Below are 16,023 nucleotides of genomic sequence, written 5' to 3' on the forward strand. Positions count from 1 at the left end.
GCCAAGTGTAAATGCCAAGTGGGGTTGCAACAATGAAGACTGGTTTTTCAGTCAACGGCAAATTTAGAAGGCCTGATAAGGAGCATTAAAACCTTGTAGTATATTCCATGACACAAGAGGCAGCCAGTGTATATTTAAAGTGTGTGTGTGTTGATTTAAGATGGCATTTTTGCCTGAGTAATTGTTCCTAAATAATTGCTGGCTTGAAGGAAGACTGTTGACTGTATATGGTAAAGGTCTTTGTGAGCTTCTTGTTGCTAAATCAATCTGTTTTGTTTTAATCCTCTTAATGGTTTTTTTGTGTCAATCTTTTTCTAGCCTAAAGATGAAGTAACCTCTTGCAATGCTAATGAGAAGTTAGCTGTTTAATGTCATCCTTGTCTCTTTAAACTACTGATACTTGACCCACTGAAAAACAACACAAATGATCTCAGTGCATCCTAGTTTGGAAGTTAAATGCTTTGAGATGCCAGTTAACTTCTAGGCCCAGTTCAGCAAGCCTTGCCATTCAAAGCCTTTAATGCCGGGGTCAGCAAGGCTTACCGGGCATGGGCTGGATCACTCCCATGGAGATCCTCCATGGGCCGGGCCGGCGCATTGCGACACCGGAAATCATGTCTGTGCATGTCTGTGGTGCTGGAAATCGCTTCTGCGCATGCCCAGATGCTGAAAAGTGCGCCTGCACAGAAGCGATTTCCGGAGCCACGGGAGAGAGTCCCCACGCCGCACTGCGCCGGTTTAGGGACTCGCTGAGCGGGCAGCGCAGTTCAGGGGCGGCTCATGGGCCAGTTAAGTGACCCTCATGGGCCGCTTTTGGCCCATGTGCCTTAGGTTGTCGACCTCTGCTTTAATGTAAGAGGCAGCAGCTAGCCTGCTTCCTGTGCTGCCAGTCACCAATCTAGAGGGAAAAGATATGTGGAGACACCGCATATGCTTCAAGAGAACTTGCCAGCAGGATTATTCAGAGTGTGTTATCGAAATGGGCTTCTTGGGAAGCTGATTGTTGATCCTTGCTTTAATGGATTGTGACCTATATTATTTCAGATAAAGCCTCTTGCTTATGAAACCCCAAAGCCTATATAGTTGGGTTCTGTATTCTTTCAGTATAGGAACTTAAAATGGTTGGGGGTGACGTCAGCGTGCCCTGCAGTTATGGAATGACCTTCCAGGTGACATCTCTCCTCGCCTTTGGGGCAGAGCGGGGACTGCCAAGTCTTCTGTGAAAGCTTTTTAGATTGCTGAGTCTGGTGGCATTTGGTCTGGCTGCCACAGGCCCAGGATATCTGAGTCTGCACTGCGTCAGAGCCCAGGTGGAAGCTCTTTGACAGAATGCACCTCTGTACAGAAACAGTCCCTGCCAATAGACAAGGGCCACCTTCAAGGAAAAGGGCTGTGCTAGAATTCTTCTTCCTGCCATCTGCTGTCCTTTATTTGAGGAATCTTATTCATGGAGCATTTCATCACTCGAACCGCCACCTGCCACTGGAAGTGCTGCAGTCCAGACTCAAGTTGCCACCTCAGTGAAAGCTAGACTTTTGCTTTATGTATTTAATAGGACACCAGGGTCTTGTGGCTTTGCTGGTCTGATTTATGTAGAAGCTGAACATTCTACAACCCGCAGCCCATAGAGAGATATGGAAACACTGCTTTTAAATAAATGAAATTATGTACACAAAGCCCAGGTTATAACTCAGATCAGCAAAAGAGAGCGGGGGGGTGGGGTGGGGTGGAGTCTGCTGCTTCCTACAATTGACAAGCAAATCATAAGCTGCTTTCTAAACTCCCTCAATTGCAGTGGACAGACAGCTGGATATTGAACTTCTCAAAAACACCATATAACTAAATAACTAGCAGCGCATTTCATGCTCTTTTGCCTCACAGAATGTTCAGGATTTTTGTGTGCATGGGCTTAGCCTATTCTGAGCTGTGCCAACAAGAATCAAAATAGTTTGTTTTACATTGTATTGGGGCAAAAGGTTGTTCTTGTCTAAGTATATGCACCACTGGGTGGGGGGGGGACACACACACCATATAACTGCCAAGTATTAAATTATGGATTATTGCAGCTTCAATATAGGATAAGTCCTGATTTGAGTGTGTAGGTTGGAAACCGTTAGATGGTTAACACATGTTGCATATTTTACTTCAGATTACTTCATCTAGATAACATTGTTTTAGTCTGGGGTGGAGGGACTATAGAAATAATATACTATTGTGATTGCCTTTGCCTATTCTAGGATCCTGGTCCCTCCCTATTTAAGGGCCTAGTTTGAAGAACAAATAGTGCAGTTTTTGTGTTGATTTGCTTTTTAATAGTACCTTGATCTCATTTTGTACACACAGGTTCCCTCAGCACTCAGTGTGACAACTATGGGCGGTGCAGTTGTAAGCCTGGTGTGATGGGCGACAAATGTGATAGATGTCAGCCCGGCTTCCACTCTCTCACAGAGGCTGGTTGCAGGTAAACGTTGACTGACCCTAGATCAATATATAGATGAAAGTAGTGGCTGTGACAGAATGTGCAACAGGGATGAGGAACCTCCTGGTGTTGCTGGGCTGCAGCTCTCATCATTCCTGACCGCTGGCCAAGATGGCTGGGGGCTGGTGAGAGTTGTGGTCCATCCATATCTGCAGGGCCTCAGGTCCCCTTCCTGATATATTACCTGGAAACTTGGTTTCCTTCTTCTCCTCAGTGCTCTGACTGGACTGCTTTGCTTCTCTTCCAGGCGGTGTTCTTGCAATCCTGCTGGCAGTATGGACGAGTGCAACATGGACACAGGCCGTTGTACCTGCAAAGACAACGCTGAGGGCTTCAACTGTGAAAGGTAGTGTGGTTTGCATTACGTCACAGGATTTTGAATGTGGGACTTGACCCACTTGTTGCTCTTTGCCTTTCTGCGCTTTGTAGGGCTCAGAGCAGTGTACAAGAGGGATGATCCCTTTTTTATCCTTACAAAAAATCCATGATGCAGATCAAGCTTAGGAGATGGCTGCTTTTTGAAAGGCTTCCTAATGAATCTGATGGTTGAGAGCAGCTCCTGACGTTTCAGTCCATTTCTCACAAAGAGCAGGTGGGGTAATAAATTGGCACCTGTCCTGGGATTGAGTGAAAAGATTTCACCTGAGAATGTTGGGCTCAGTTTTTGTTGGGGAGATGGAAGAGAAATTTGGGCCACTGAAATGAGGCCATTTTGCCAATTGAGAATTAAATTGGTAGAGATTCACTTGGCAGCAGTGGCTTTTTTTACCCTTCTCAACTTGCAGCAGTTCTTATGCTGTTAGTGAGAACAAGCCCTTTAGGGCTCAGTAACGTTTGTTGTGGAACGCGCTGTTGTTATCCTAGCAAAAGCACAGGGTGAATTTGATTATCTATGACAGGTGCATGTCTTTAGACACCCCCTTGTATCCTTGTGCAGAGGTTGGGTCGCAGCTCTCCAACAGAACATGGATATAGCCATGGAAATAACAATTGCCGTATAAAGTGGGGAATGGTTCTGAGTAGGGATTAGAGTCCAGCTTTTCCGGGTCAAAGACCAGCATCTATCTGCTGCACCACAGAAGAAAGACAATCTCTAGCAATACTTTTTCAGGATGCTGGCTGTTATTTTACCAGAATGGAAGACTTACTCAAATTTAGTGTGAAGTTCTGCCACAAAGTGGTCTAGCTTGACTGTAAGAAATATTGTGGATGCAGCTCTGTGGCCCAGTTAAATGAAACTCTTAAAGATGTGAAGGCAGAAGATCAATGTGGGAGATGGATTAGAAGTGCTTAGTGGTTTTTTACTTTATTTTAGGTGTAAACCTGGCTTTTTTAACCTGGATCCCGCCAACCCAAGGGGATGCACTCCCTGCTTTTGTTTTGGGCACTCATCTGTCTGTACCAATGCTGTTGGATACAGCATCTACCGAATTACCTCCAGCTTTCAGTATGGTAAGTGCAAGTTTCAATCTAACTTGAACAACTCCTGCCCTATACCTTAAAAGCTTTAACATTTTCTTTTCACAAGATAGAGACTGCTGCCTGATTCCAGCTGCACTGCAGTAGAACATGGTTTGTGTTGCAGAAAATATAAATTAAATTATAAAATGATAAGGTTACATCAAGAAAAGCACAGGCTATGCAGCAAATTAGTTTGGCAGTGCTTAAGTTGCAGTTTCTTTTTGTGGCTTTCAGGAGAGGAGGACTGGCATGCAGAACAGCAAGATGGCTCTGAAATCTCAGTTCAGTGGATTAGTGAGACTCAAGAAATATCTGTGATCTCAGAAACTCCCTTTCCCATCTACTTCATTGCACCAGGTATATAACAAGAGTGGCATGGTTATTTGCATGGACCAGTAGCGTGCTAATATTTACAACTAAACTCCCTGCCTTTACCATTCCTTGGATGTGGACTTTGTTGCTTCCCTTTCAGGCAAGTTCCTTGGGAATCAAATCTTGAGTTACGGCCAAAACGTGACATTCTCTTTTCGGGTCGATAGGCGGGACACACGCCTTTCTGCGGAGGACATAGTGCTTGAAGGTGCTGGCCTGAGAGTATCCGTACCTCTGATTGCTCAAGGCAACTCCTATCCCAGTGAGAGCACCCTGAAGTATGCCTTCAGGTGAGGGCATGTGTATTGTGTTTTTCTAATCTGGGGAAGTTCAAGGTTGATTGAAGGAGCAGCAAATGGCTTTAACCAGAATCTAACGCAGCACAAAATGTTTCTTTAAAGAGAGTGCAGTTTTGGATTGGAATTCTAGCTGTGGCCAGCTATGAATTACTTAGCTTAAATCATTGATAAAAGCTGCCTGCAAAAACTCTGGGAACAATGAGATTGTGTTTTTTCCCCCAACAATTTGAAGTTGGCTCATAATTATTGTGCATGCATGTCTCTGTTCTAGATGTAGGCATGTTATTCCCAATGCCACTTGGCAGGCAGTATCCTGCATATTAAGAGGGGGGTTTTTCCTTGTATCTGAGTGGATGAAGAATACCTATTTTAATACAGCTCTATGCACCGTTTTTTAAAAAGTAATTTGTATTAAAAATAATGCTACTTTAAAAATGTCTGCTGCCAATTTAATTATGCAGTAGATTTTTAACTGATTACTCTAACCAATTGTCTGATGTTTGTAGCCCAAACAATATGGCAGCATCACTTAAGAGAGCTACACTTTCGAGGCTAAAAAGTGTGAAGCTCTGATTTTTTTGGGGAAAGGAGGGGTTATGATCCAGCCAGAGTTGAGCACTTTTGAAATCCTGTTAATTGGGGAGAGTTAAGAGTTAATTGGGGAGAGTTAAGAGTGCACCCAACTTTTCCCTTTCAACCCGTGTGTCTGCAGGTGCTTGCTTCATTTTTTGTGGGATCATGTCTAAATTTTGTTTGAGGACACACGTTCATATTTTCAGCTTAAAATGGACTGAGTGTTTTATCCCACATGGTTATTAATAAAAGGTTAATTCAGACTGTATTCTAAAAACATTCTTAAAAACATTATAGCTTCATCCTGTATTGGTTTGTTGTTTTTCCTGTCCTTCCTCTGAATAGCTCAGGGCAGCTTATGTTTTAGACCCAGCTTTGATTCAACAGAACTAGCCCCCTGGGTCTTCAGACCACCTTCTCTGACTATCTCAATGTGGATAGTTTCTTGTCCTATTTATGGATGCATTTTGTTTCCAGCTCTTCAGGGCTGCCACCTTTCTTTCTCTTCACTGCCAATATAATGTTAAAAATGCAACTGGAACAAAGCATGCAAAATAGACCTGTCCTTGTGTGCATCGTTCCCCCTCAGGCTGAACCATTTGCTGTGCTAGGGCTTGCCGATCAGAAGGTCAGCGGTTCAAATCCCCACAACGGGGTGAGCTCTCGTTGCTTGGTCCCTGCTCCTGCCAACCTAGCAATTCGAAAGCACGTCAAAGTGCAAGTAGATAAATAGGTATTGCTCCAGGGGGAAGGTAAACGGCGTTTCCGTGTGCTGCTCTGGTTTGCCAGAAGCGGCTTAGTCATTCTGGCCACATGACCCGGAAGCTGTACGCCAGCTCCCTTGGCCAATAAAGTGAAATGAGCGCCGCAACCCCAGAGTCATCCGCAACTGGACCTAATGGTCAGGGATCCCTTTACCCTTTACCTTTACACACTCTAATAGCTTTTTAAACATAGCTGTTACAACTTGACAGTGGTGCCTATTTGAATGGGATGATGGAGGGATAGTGGGCTGCATGGCAGCTGCTGTGTGGGACTTTTGGGTGTTAATGGCTCTGGAAATCTTGGCTGGGCAGGCTAGAATGAGTGTGACCTCCTTCAAGCACTGCTGGCATGCCACTGCCAGGTGGGGGGGGGGGCAAAGAATGGGAAGTTGCTCCAGAACCTCTTAGCCTGGTGGGATGGAAAGGGAGAAACAGCCTAACCCTTTGCACTAATCCCTGGGTAGAGGCAAGTGCCCCCCGCCCCCCGCAAAATAATAATACAGCAACACTGCACAGTTTCTTGAGTTGTCCTGTAGAAGGGGAATGACTAATCTCACAAGTGAATGCTTTAGAGGTTGAAAAGTGATGCATGTTTCTTCTCTGTTAGACTCCATGAAGCTGCAGATTATCCCTGGAGACCTTCTCTTACCCCGTTTGAGTTCCAGAAGCTGCTGCACAACTTAACAGCAATCAAGATCCGTGGGACCTACAGTGAGAGGAGTAAGTTGCCCCAGTGGTTGGATGATCGGGCTGAATGGGTGTCAAGCACGTTAGCCTCTTTGCATCAAGAAGGAGAGGAAAGAGGCCAGAGACTGGGAATTGCAAGCCTTCCAGATCTCGCTGGACTGCAGCTTCCACTGTCCCTGAGAACTGGGCCGGCTGACTGGGGCGGACGGGAGTTTGAGTCCAGCTGCATCTGATGGGACACAAGTTCCTCATCCCTGGAATATTGTCATTCAACTATTGTTGGATGATGGTAAATGTAGATTTGCTAAATTGCGGATATTTTCCAGTAATGTTTAAGTTTAGAAGAGTGCCAGAGGAAAATTCTTAACATTTTTCAGTAAATCTCAGAGCTGAATGAGCACTTATAATAAATGTCCAAATGCTGTTGTCACTGACCAGCAAATTACATTTTCCTGAGAATTTAACAGATCATCTTGATTTTGCCAACACCTCCCTGCTTTCCCATGTAAATTGCAGAACTTTCTGAATTATGTATTCATTAACCACCTGACAGAAGTTGCCCATAATGTAAAGCTATTCTGATACAATGCAGAAAGCATCTGTTAAATATGTCTAAAATGTATGGAATTTGCAGAAGCATTGGTAAGTTACGTATGCTTTGGTGAATAGCTTTGCTGAAAGGGGGGAGGGAGAAATGCAGGAAAATTGTGGTGTAATTAACATTCCTTTCATTGCAAACATGCAGGGACACCTAGGGCTGTGGCTGAAGTCAGAGTTCGCTACTCAAAATGTAAACATCCTTCCATCAAAATATAGTCCCATAAAATTGTTTTATACATGAAGCAGAGCCCTTCCTAAGGGCAATTTTAGGGCATGACTTTCAGCAATGAGCCAGTTAGAGGAGCTCTGGAGTTTTGCTGGGAGCTCTCACAACAAATGTTTATAAAGGATGAATTAAAAAGTTAGGCTGGGCCAAGAGATCAGCCAGTCCATCTGCGAAGGGGCGGTAGCTGTGGGGGCTCTTTCCTGACCATATAAGCCGAAGGAATGGTGTGTGCAAATACATTTTATGGTAGTGAAAGCTGCATTCTTTACCCACTCCCATGCTTTTACAAGGAGGGTTTTTTGGCAAGTTGCCATCTCTGCTTGCCTGTTAGCTCTGCTGTGCAAAGGCATCTCCCTGCTTTGGTCTCTCAGCATCACATGGAGGCCCAGGGCAGATGTAGGGCTGCTTCCCTGAGCACCTGCACTTGCAGATCAGGAGCCAGCCGCAGAGATGCACCTTCCCTCCTGCCATCTCTGGAGCAGTTCCACTTGCCAGCATTAACTGTGGTTTCATATTACATGTGCCTGCATGCAAATCAGGAACTAGAGAATAAAAGCTATGGTTTTGAGCAGATTTGTGAAGCATAGATATGAGGGACCTTTGCTTCACATCTCATGCAAAATGATAAGCAGGATAGGAGGCAGAACTGGTCTAGGGAGTGCAGGAGGAAGTGGGATGGAGTGTTCCTGGCCCCTGGTGCAGTTGGTAGCAAACAAGTTGTTTTTTCTGCACATTACATAATGGGTCCCTTGTGCTCATAAGATTTACCAACCTTGTGGACTGTATCAGGAACAAATTCGTATCACAGAGCCTGAATGGTATTGAAGAGGGATCTAGTCCCGTTCCCTTTCCTCAGTCAGGAGCCTATGCAAACTAATGCATTTGAGTGGCACAAATAGAGTGCAACTGACTGTGCACTGTAGCCACATATAATTCGGCTGGTTGAAGTAAATAAAGCTTTGTTGTAGGCTGCCCAGAATGGCTGAGGAAACCCAGCCAGATGCGTGGGGTGTTATCGTTGTTGCTGTGTTGTTGTTGTTGTTGTTGTTGTTGTTGTTGTTGTTGTTGTTGTTGTTATCATCACCATCACCATCATGCGGTGTAGGCCACATTCTTATGGCTGCTAGTCAGATTCACCTGAGAGAAAAATAGTTCCTGGCCTTAAATATGGTCGTCATTTAGACTCTCCAAGAATGAGCTAATACTCCACCCACAGAGAACTCTCAGAATCAGTTTTTTTTTTTTTAAATGTTATACACACACACACACACGTACGTATACAGCATCAGTAAAAAATATAAGGTTTATAGTTCAACTTGGGACTTGGCTACTTTAGTAAAGAAAAAGTGTTTTATATGTGTTATAACACTGTGACACCAGATGACACTGGTGCATAGGCAAACTCGGCCCTCTAGATGTTTTGGGACTACAACTCCCATCATCCCTAGCTAACAGAACCAGTGGTCAGGGATGATGGAAGTTGTAGTCCCCAATCATGTGGAGGGCCGAGTTTGCCTATGCCTGGTCTAGAACCAGCCTTGCAGTACACAAAATGTATAATTTGACATGGATGAATTAGAAAGGTTTTTTTAAACCAAAACCTAATAATTTGATTTATTTATATGCTATCTTCTAAGCAGAAACACATGGAAGATAATTTTGTTGACATTTAAACCATATGTTCACCTAGTGCAACAGTGCTGCCAATAGTTACGGTCATTTCTAATCCCTCATAGGAAGGTTTGTAAAACAACCAAGGAATTAAGAATTGACTACGGGAGTCAAAAGTGTGGTGAAAGGAGCCACAGAATTTGCTGGTGGGGAAGTTGAAAGGATGGAGCTGGTTCCTTCCCTCCTCACTCTCATCCCACACGAGTCCTGGCCAGGGCCTTAGGGAGAAGGTCACCTAGAGAGTCACATCTGTCAGGCCCACAGCTGGAAATCTTGAACATGTGAACATGTGTTTTGTCTTGGACAGGATTCAGGCCCTTTGCTTCGAAAGCTGTTCTAAGCTTCTACACTGCTAATAGTTAATGATAGTCCCATTTGCCTGTATGAACCACATCTTTTCTTCCAGGTGCTGGATATTTGGATGATGTCACTATTGTGAGCGCTCGGCCTGGGTCTGGAACACCAGCAACTTGGGTGGAGAGCTGTACGTGTCCCACAGGATACCTGGGGCAGTTCTGTGAACGATGTGCCCAGGGCTACAGGAGGGAGACCCCTAATCTTGGGCCCTATAGTCCGTGTGTGCCTTGCTTCTGCAATGGGCACAGTGAAACGTGCAACCCTGAATCGGGTAAGAGAGAGTGCTCAGATGCAGATGGTGTTGGGGTTTTAACTTTTTATTTTTGAGAATATGATGCTAGCCCAGGAAGTCTCATTGAATTGATAGCATTGGCAGCTGACCTGAGATTGAAAAAAGTACTTATTCACACAGCATGTAGTTGTCCTATGGCAGTTTCTCCCACAAGAGGGAGCGATGCCCACCAGCCTGGAATGTTGGTTCCTAGGAACTGCGCATGGGGACCCAGGAGCTGTTTGTGGGCTTTGCGCAAGCTTCTGGCTGGCCACTGGGAGAACAGGAAGCTGGGCTAGATGGGTCCCCTTTGGCCTGATCCAGCAGCCAGGCTCTTACACACTTACAGGCTCTTAGGTTCTTATGAGAACATTCTCTTATGAGAACGTTCTCTTATGAGAACGTATTCATGCCACCCAACAACTGCTTTCCCAGGTGCATTGGTAGTACCTGATCACAGCAAAGAACAAGCCAGTAGCTCCCTCTTCTGGCAAGGTGCCTGTATCTGTTTCTCAGTCTCTAATTTGAGGCCTGTGGCACTTTACATAGATTTAAGCCAAGCAGCCAGAGTTGAAAGTTCTTCAGGACCATGACAGTGTTCACAGAGGAAATTCCCCTCTTCCTCATTGAGTTTTACTTTTCAGTTCTCTCTCCCTCCCCGCCCCCTTTGGTAATACTGTTCTTGGAATGGCAAGCGGTCAATGGAAAGACAAAGCCATAAGCGAAAAAATAAATCCAGCCCTGTGCCTTGTCCACACAGTAAAGTTTAAGCACATAATGTTTCTGGAAAAGGCCATGTGCTGAGAAATTAGTCTGGGCCAGGAGAGATTCCGGTAAAGCAGTTGCCCACTGGCTGCATAGACTTGGGGAATAAACCGCCCTCTTTCTCCCACCTGAAACAGGAGCCTGTGACTGCAGGGACAACACAGCAGGTCCTCACTGTGAGAAGTGCAGCGATGGCTATTATGGAGACGCAACCACAGGCAGCTCTTCCGACTGCCAGCCGTGTCCGTGTCCAGGGGGATCAAGCTGTGCCATAGTGCCCAAAACCAAGGAGGTGGTGTGCACCAGTTGCCCAGCTGGCACTACAGGTATGCTGCCATACATGAAGCTTCAGTTATGCGTATTCACATGCTACTTGCCAGAGGTCTCTTAAGGTGGGGAAATGGTCGAATGATGTTCCATACACTTTATTACTTTTTTTAATACAGGGGTAGGGAACTTTTTACAGCTCAAGTTCCACATACCTTCACTGACAACTATCTGGGGGGTTGGCAGGGTCCAGAATGTGAAGGGAGCAATAGATGATGATGATTTATTTGATTTATATACTGCTCTTTTATCAGGGCCAGTGTGGTGCAGTGGTTAAGAGCGATAGACTTGCAATCTGGGGAACCGGGTTCGCGTCTCCGCTCCTCCACCTGCAGCTGCTGGGTGACCTTGGGCTAGTCACACTTCTCTGAAGTCTCTCAGCCCCACTCACCTCACAGAGTGTTTGTTGTGGGGGAGGAAGGGAAAGGAGAATGCTAGCCGCTTTGAGACTCCTGAAGGGGAGTGATAAAGTGGGATATCAAATCCAAACTCTTCTTCTCTTCTTCTTCAAAAGATCCCAAGCCAGTATATAACATTAAAAACACATTTTACAGGACATAAAAATAAAAACATAGACAAAGCTATGTTTATGATAATGAAATAATCATCATAAAAGGTGCCCCCCCCACACCTTTAACAGACCATAGACTATATAATGGCCAAAGACCTGGGTGAAAGGATTGTTTTCATCTGGCTCCTAAGACATGCAGTGATGACGTCAGGGAAGTCACCACCAAAAAGGCCCGTTTCCATTTTGCCACCCTCTGAACCCCTCAGGGAGGGGGATATTGACAAGGACCTCCAATGACAAGCACATGCTCTTACTTTTGTACATAAAACCATAGAATCTTAGAATTGGAAGGGTCATCTCATCGAACCATCTGCAATGCAGGAAGCGCAACTGAAGCTCCCGGGACAGATGGCCATCCAACCTCTGCTTAAACCACCAAGGAAGGAGAGTCCACCACCTCTCCTGGGAGTCTGTTCCACTGCTGAACTCCTCTTACTGTCAGCTTTTCTGAATGTTTAGTCGGAATCTCCTTTCTTGGAACTTGAAGCCATTGCCTGGAGTCCTGCCCTCAGGAGCAGGAGAAAACAAGAATGCTTCCTCTTCTGTTTGACAGTCCTTCAGATATTTGAAGATGGCTATTATATCTCCCTCAGTCTCTTCTTTTCCAGGCTAAATATCCCCAACTCCTTCAACCATTCCTCATAAGGCTTGGTTTCCAGACCCTCGATCATCTTGGTCACCCTCCTCTGCACATGGTCCAGCTTGTCAGCATCCTTCTTAAACTGTGGTGCCCAGAATTGGACACAGTATTCCAGATGTGGTCTGACCAAGGCAGAATAGAGCTGTACTACTACTTCCCTTGATCTGGACATTAGATTTCTGATGATGCAGTCTAGAATAGCATTCGCTTTTTTTGCTGCTGCATCACACTGTTGACTCATGTTAAGCTTGTGGTTCACCCCTAGATCCTTTTCATGTGTACTGCTAGTAAGCCAAGTGTCCCCCATCCTATGTTTGTGCATCTGGTTCTTCCTGCCTGGGTATTGATTGACTGGGGAAATGGACTTTGCAGCCCATCTGAGGGTGATACCTTTGCTTAAGAACTGTGGATAATAGGTATCCAGGAAAGCTGAAGACAAACAAACACAAAAGAGGAACTGTCCCATTTGGTCACTGGCCTCATTGACCATTACAGCAAGTAGAAGACTTCACACACACACACACACACACACACACACACGTCTCTCCTTCCTGTCTCAGTGAATTGCAAGGCAGTTTAGAATTGGCCCCCAGATGAACTATTGGCTGATTCATCTGAGGAGAAGGCAGCCCCCCAAATAATTGTGCAACTTGTCTGCATTCCATGAATGAGCTTGTAAGAGTTGTGCAAGCCAACACAAAAAAATGTTTTCGATCTTAGTGTTGGCGGCTCCTTTGTATTTCTTATCAGCCCTAATAGCTATGATGCACCTGGACTCCTGTTTCTTTGAAGTTCAAGTCCCCCCCCCCCATTAATCTTTAGTTCTACCATATCAATTAATGGATAGATGAAAATAACGATAGCTTTCTGTACGGTGTCTGTGGCAGTTGCGAGAAGCCATTTGTCTGAATGTGCTCAAGAGGAGAGGAGAGGAGAGAGCCGTCTCCCGTCCCTTTCTAAAGATTCTCCCAACTGAAATACATTTTCTGTCCACACAAGAACTAAAACATTCAAACATAAAACTCAGGGGTGTAGCCAGGAGCGGCGGTGGCGGGGGGGGGGGGGAGCAGCTGCCCCCCTAAATCAATACTAATCTGAGGTTCTGCCCTCTTAACAAAAATCCTGGTTACGCCAATGATAAAACTCCTAGTCTATTGTGCCCTATAATACAAATATGAAACTAAAAGTGAACCTGTCCCGGTATCATCCTGACACTCCTCTACCCAAATGCTCGGCTGTTTATTTCTCCTTAGCATTTCCTGTTTTGCACTCTTTTGGTCTTTGTATGGATTATAAATTTGATTATACCTGTTTGCTCTCCATCATGTTTCAGCAAATTCCTTTTCAGTTTAAGGTTTTTACCGTGGAAATGTTGCTTCACTTTTCAGCTCTGCTTTCTTTCTTTTAACTCCTTGATTTTTCAAGTCATGGGGTAAGGCTTCCCCCTTGTCAAGATGGCATATTTCTTCCTTCTCATCTTGTATTTTGCCCAACCCCTTTATAGCTCTTAACTTTGGAATTTGTTGCCAGCCATAGTCTATTCAACTTAAATTTCTTCCCCTTTTCAAAAAGCATCTAAGTCTGCCCACAGAGCTGTCTTCTTTGTGCCATTTGCAACCATTCTTTGACATCAGTCTGCTGTTGCTTTTTCCTTTTGTAAGAAAATGACCAAGAAAGATGTTTTTAGCTTACATTTAGTTTACTCACACATTGGATTTCCCCCAAAAATTCCTTTCTTCCTCCTGTCCCTTTTGGTTTTTCTCTTTTATTCCTCCTGCCTTCCCCATATTACCTTCACTCTTTTATAAGCCTTCAAGAAGGACCTTGTGCTTAAATCTCGGAACAATGCCTTCTCTGTTTTCAGTTCTTTACAAGTTGGCTTGTCTTAGTAGTATACTATTTAATAATAGTATTTTATTCAGAGAGTTGGTGGCTGAATTTGGAAGCATGGTTTATTGAGATGGGAATGAGCCTGTGAAAATCTCAAGTTCTCTCTTGCTTCCCAGCCCTAGTGGAGAAGCCACGGGGGAGCTGTCATTTCCATTTTTGGTTAACCGGATTCAGCCAAACCATAAAAATTGCTACTGAACCCTAAACTGTGTTCAGTCTTAACCAGGGCTTTTTTTTCATCCGGAAGTCACCGGAACAGAGTTCCGCAACCTCTTTGGTGCATTGCGGCACCTCATTGTAGCGCACTGGCAGCTGTCTAGCAGCACGTTGCCCAGAGCTGCGTGTCGGAGGCTTTGGGCTGCATGCCCCTCATGGCTGTGGGGCAGAGTGTTGGAAGCGGCGTTGTAATGCGGCCACAGTGATGCTAGCAGTGGGACAATTGGGCAGAGAAGCGCCCCCCCCCTAAAAAAAGGCTCTCTTAGGGTTGTCCATCAGAAAAGCTCAACAACGTTTTGGGAGTCCCTGCACCTGTTTTTTCTAGGGAAAAACACTGGTCTTAACCATGGTTTGCAACTAGCTTTTTTTTTTAACAAAGTAAGTTTTTTTAAAAAAATAATAATAATCAGATGTCAAAGCAAGCTACGATTTATAAAAAATGGAAGTGAAAGCCTTCAAACCTTGTGGTTACACCGGGGGGGGGGGGGCAATGAACCCAAGACTACCACAGGCTCATTTCCATCCCAGTGAACTACAGCTCATCATGTCAGTTGAATAACTCCAGTGTGACACGATGGTTTGATTGTTGGATTTGGACATGAAAAACAAATTTTCATATCCACAGTGCTTTACTTTCTCCCAGCATTGTTGTGAGGCTAAAGTACTCCTCTGAGCTCTTTGGAGGAAAAAACAACATGCAGGTATAATAAACAAATGGGACCAGCAACAAAATTTTGCAGTGTGGCCTAAAGAAAGTATTTCTGTTCCAGGTTCCAGCCAAGCATCATGTCCAAGCATGGCATTTCACACTCTTCCGTTTTTCCTTTCCATGTCTCACTGCACATGCTGTTGCTACTGAACACACTTAGAGCTCATAGGACTGTTGGGAGGTGGTTTGACCCCTGGAGTCTTTCTTTTTGAAATGCATTTCTTAAAATCTTGGGATTCTTCCAGCATCCCTCTTGTTTCAGTGGCTTCATTTTGGCTACAGTTCTGTTAGTATTCATCATCTGAGTTTTCTGGCCAAACTTGGCCCTCCAGCTGTTTTGGGACTACAATTCCCATCACCCCTGACCACTGGTCCTGTTAGCTTGGGATGATGGAAGTTGTAGTCCCAAAACAGCTGGAGGGCCAAGTTTGGCCATGCCTGGATTAAGTGATAAATGCAAGATCAATTTTCATTACTTGACTGAATTGCGTGTTGGTGTTGGTGTGGATTAGAGTTCTGAAATTATAAACGTTTGGTTTCACTCATCCTGATATTTTTTAGGCTATAAAAGAACAGCATCCAAGAAAATTCATTTTGCTTTCTAATGTGCTTTGCCCTTGTAGGCAAACGGTGTGAATTGTGCGATGATGGCTATTTTGGAGATCCTCTTGGTGAGAATGGCCCCGCCAGGCTTTGCCGCCTCTGCCAGTGCAGTGACAACATTGACCCCAATGCTGTTGGGAATTGCAACCGCTTGACGGGCGAATGTCTGAAGTGCATCTATAATACGGCTGGTTTCTACTGTGACCGGTGCAAAGATGGATTCTATGGGAATCCCTTGGCTCAGAATACAGAGGACAAGTGCAAAGGTATGTGTCTGTAATACGTTCTTTCTTACAATCCAGTGTTCTAGGTTAGAACACAAGACACTCCCCATCTCCTAGGCACTTGTAATCATTGTGGTGAAACTGAACATAATCTTTCTTCTTGAACTTGTAAAGAATAGTTGCTTGCCCTTTGCAGGGAGGCATCCCCGGATTTATGTATTGCAACATTTTGAATAATAAAACACCTGAAATACAAAATAGTACTTTTGCACTTTCCCCCATTGAGGGTGCACCCTTCACACATCCCACTAAGGGGAG

The 16,023-nt window shown here is 44.7% G+C and overlaps 1 protein-coding gene across 1 annotated transcript in view; it reads left to right on the forward strand.

The window, feature by feature from the left end:
- LAMC1 (laminin subunit gamma 1) overlaps positions 1-16,023 on the forward strand; it is a 127,312-nt gene that overhangs the window by 88,565 nt on the left and 22,724 nt on the right. Inside the window, exons 6-14 of the mRNA XM_079981040.1 lie at positions 2,344-2,461; positions 2,727-2,825; positions 3,795-3,931; positions 4,175-4,297; positions 4,413-4,602; positions 6,556-6,668; positions 9,539-9,760; positions 10,663-10,851; positions 15,502-15,747. Coding sequence (XP_079837166.1) covers positions 2,344-2,461; positions 2,727-2,825; positions 3,795-3,931; positions 4,175-4,297; positions 4,413-4,602; positions 6,556-6,668; positions 9,539-9,760; positions 10,663-10,851; positions 15,502-15,747 — 1,437 coding nt within the window. The remainder of the gene's footprint in view (positions 1-2,343; positions 2,462-2,726; positions 2,826-3,794; positions 3,932-4,174; positions 4,298-4,412; positions 4,603-6,555; positions 6,669-9,538; positions 9,761-10,662; positions 10,852-15,501; positions 15,748-16,023) is intronic.

Source organism: Podarcis cretensis (assembly GCF_951804945.1).
Source record: "Podarcis cretensis genome assembly, chromosome: 6".
Taxonomy (NCBI): domain Eukaryota; kingdom Metazoa; phylum Chordata; class Lepidosauria; order Squamata; family Lacertidae; genus Podarcis; species Podarcis cretensis.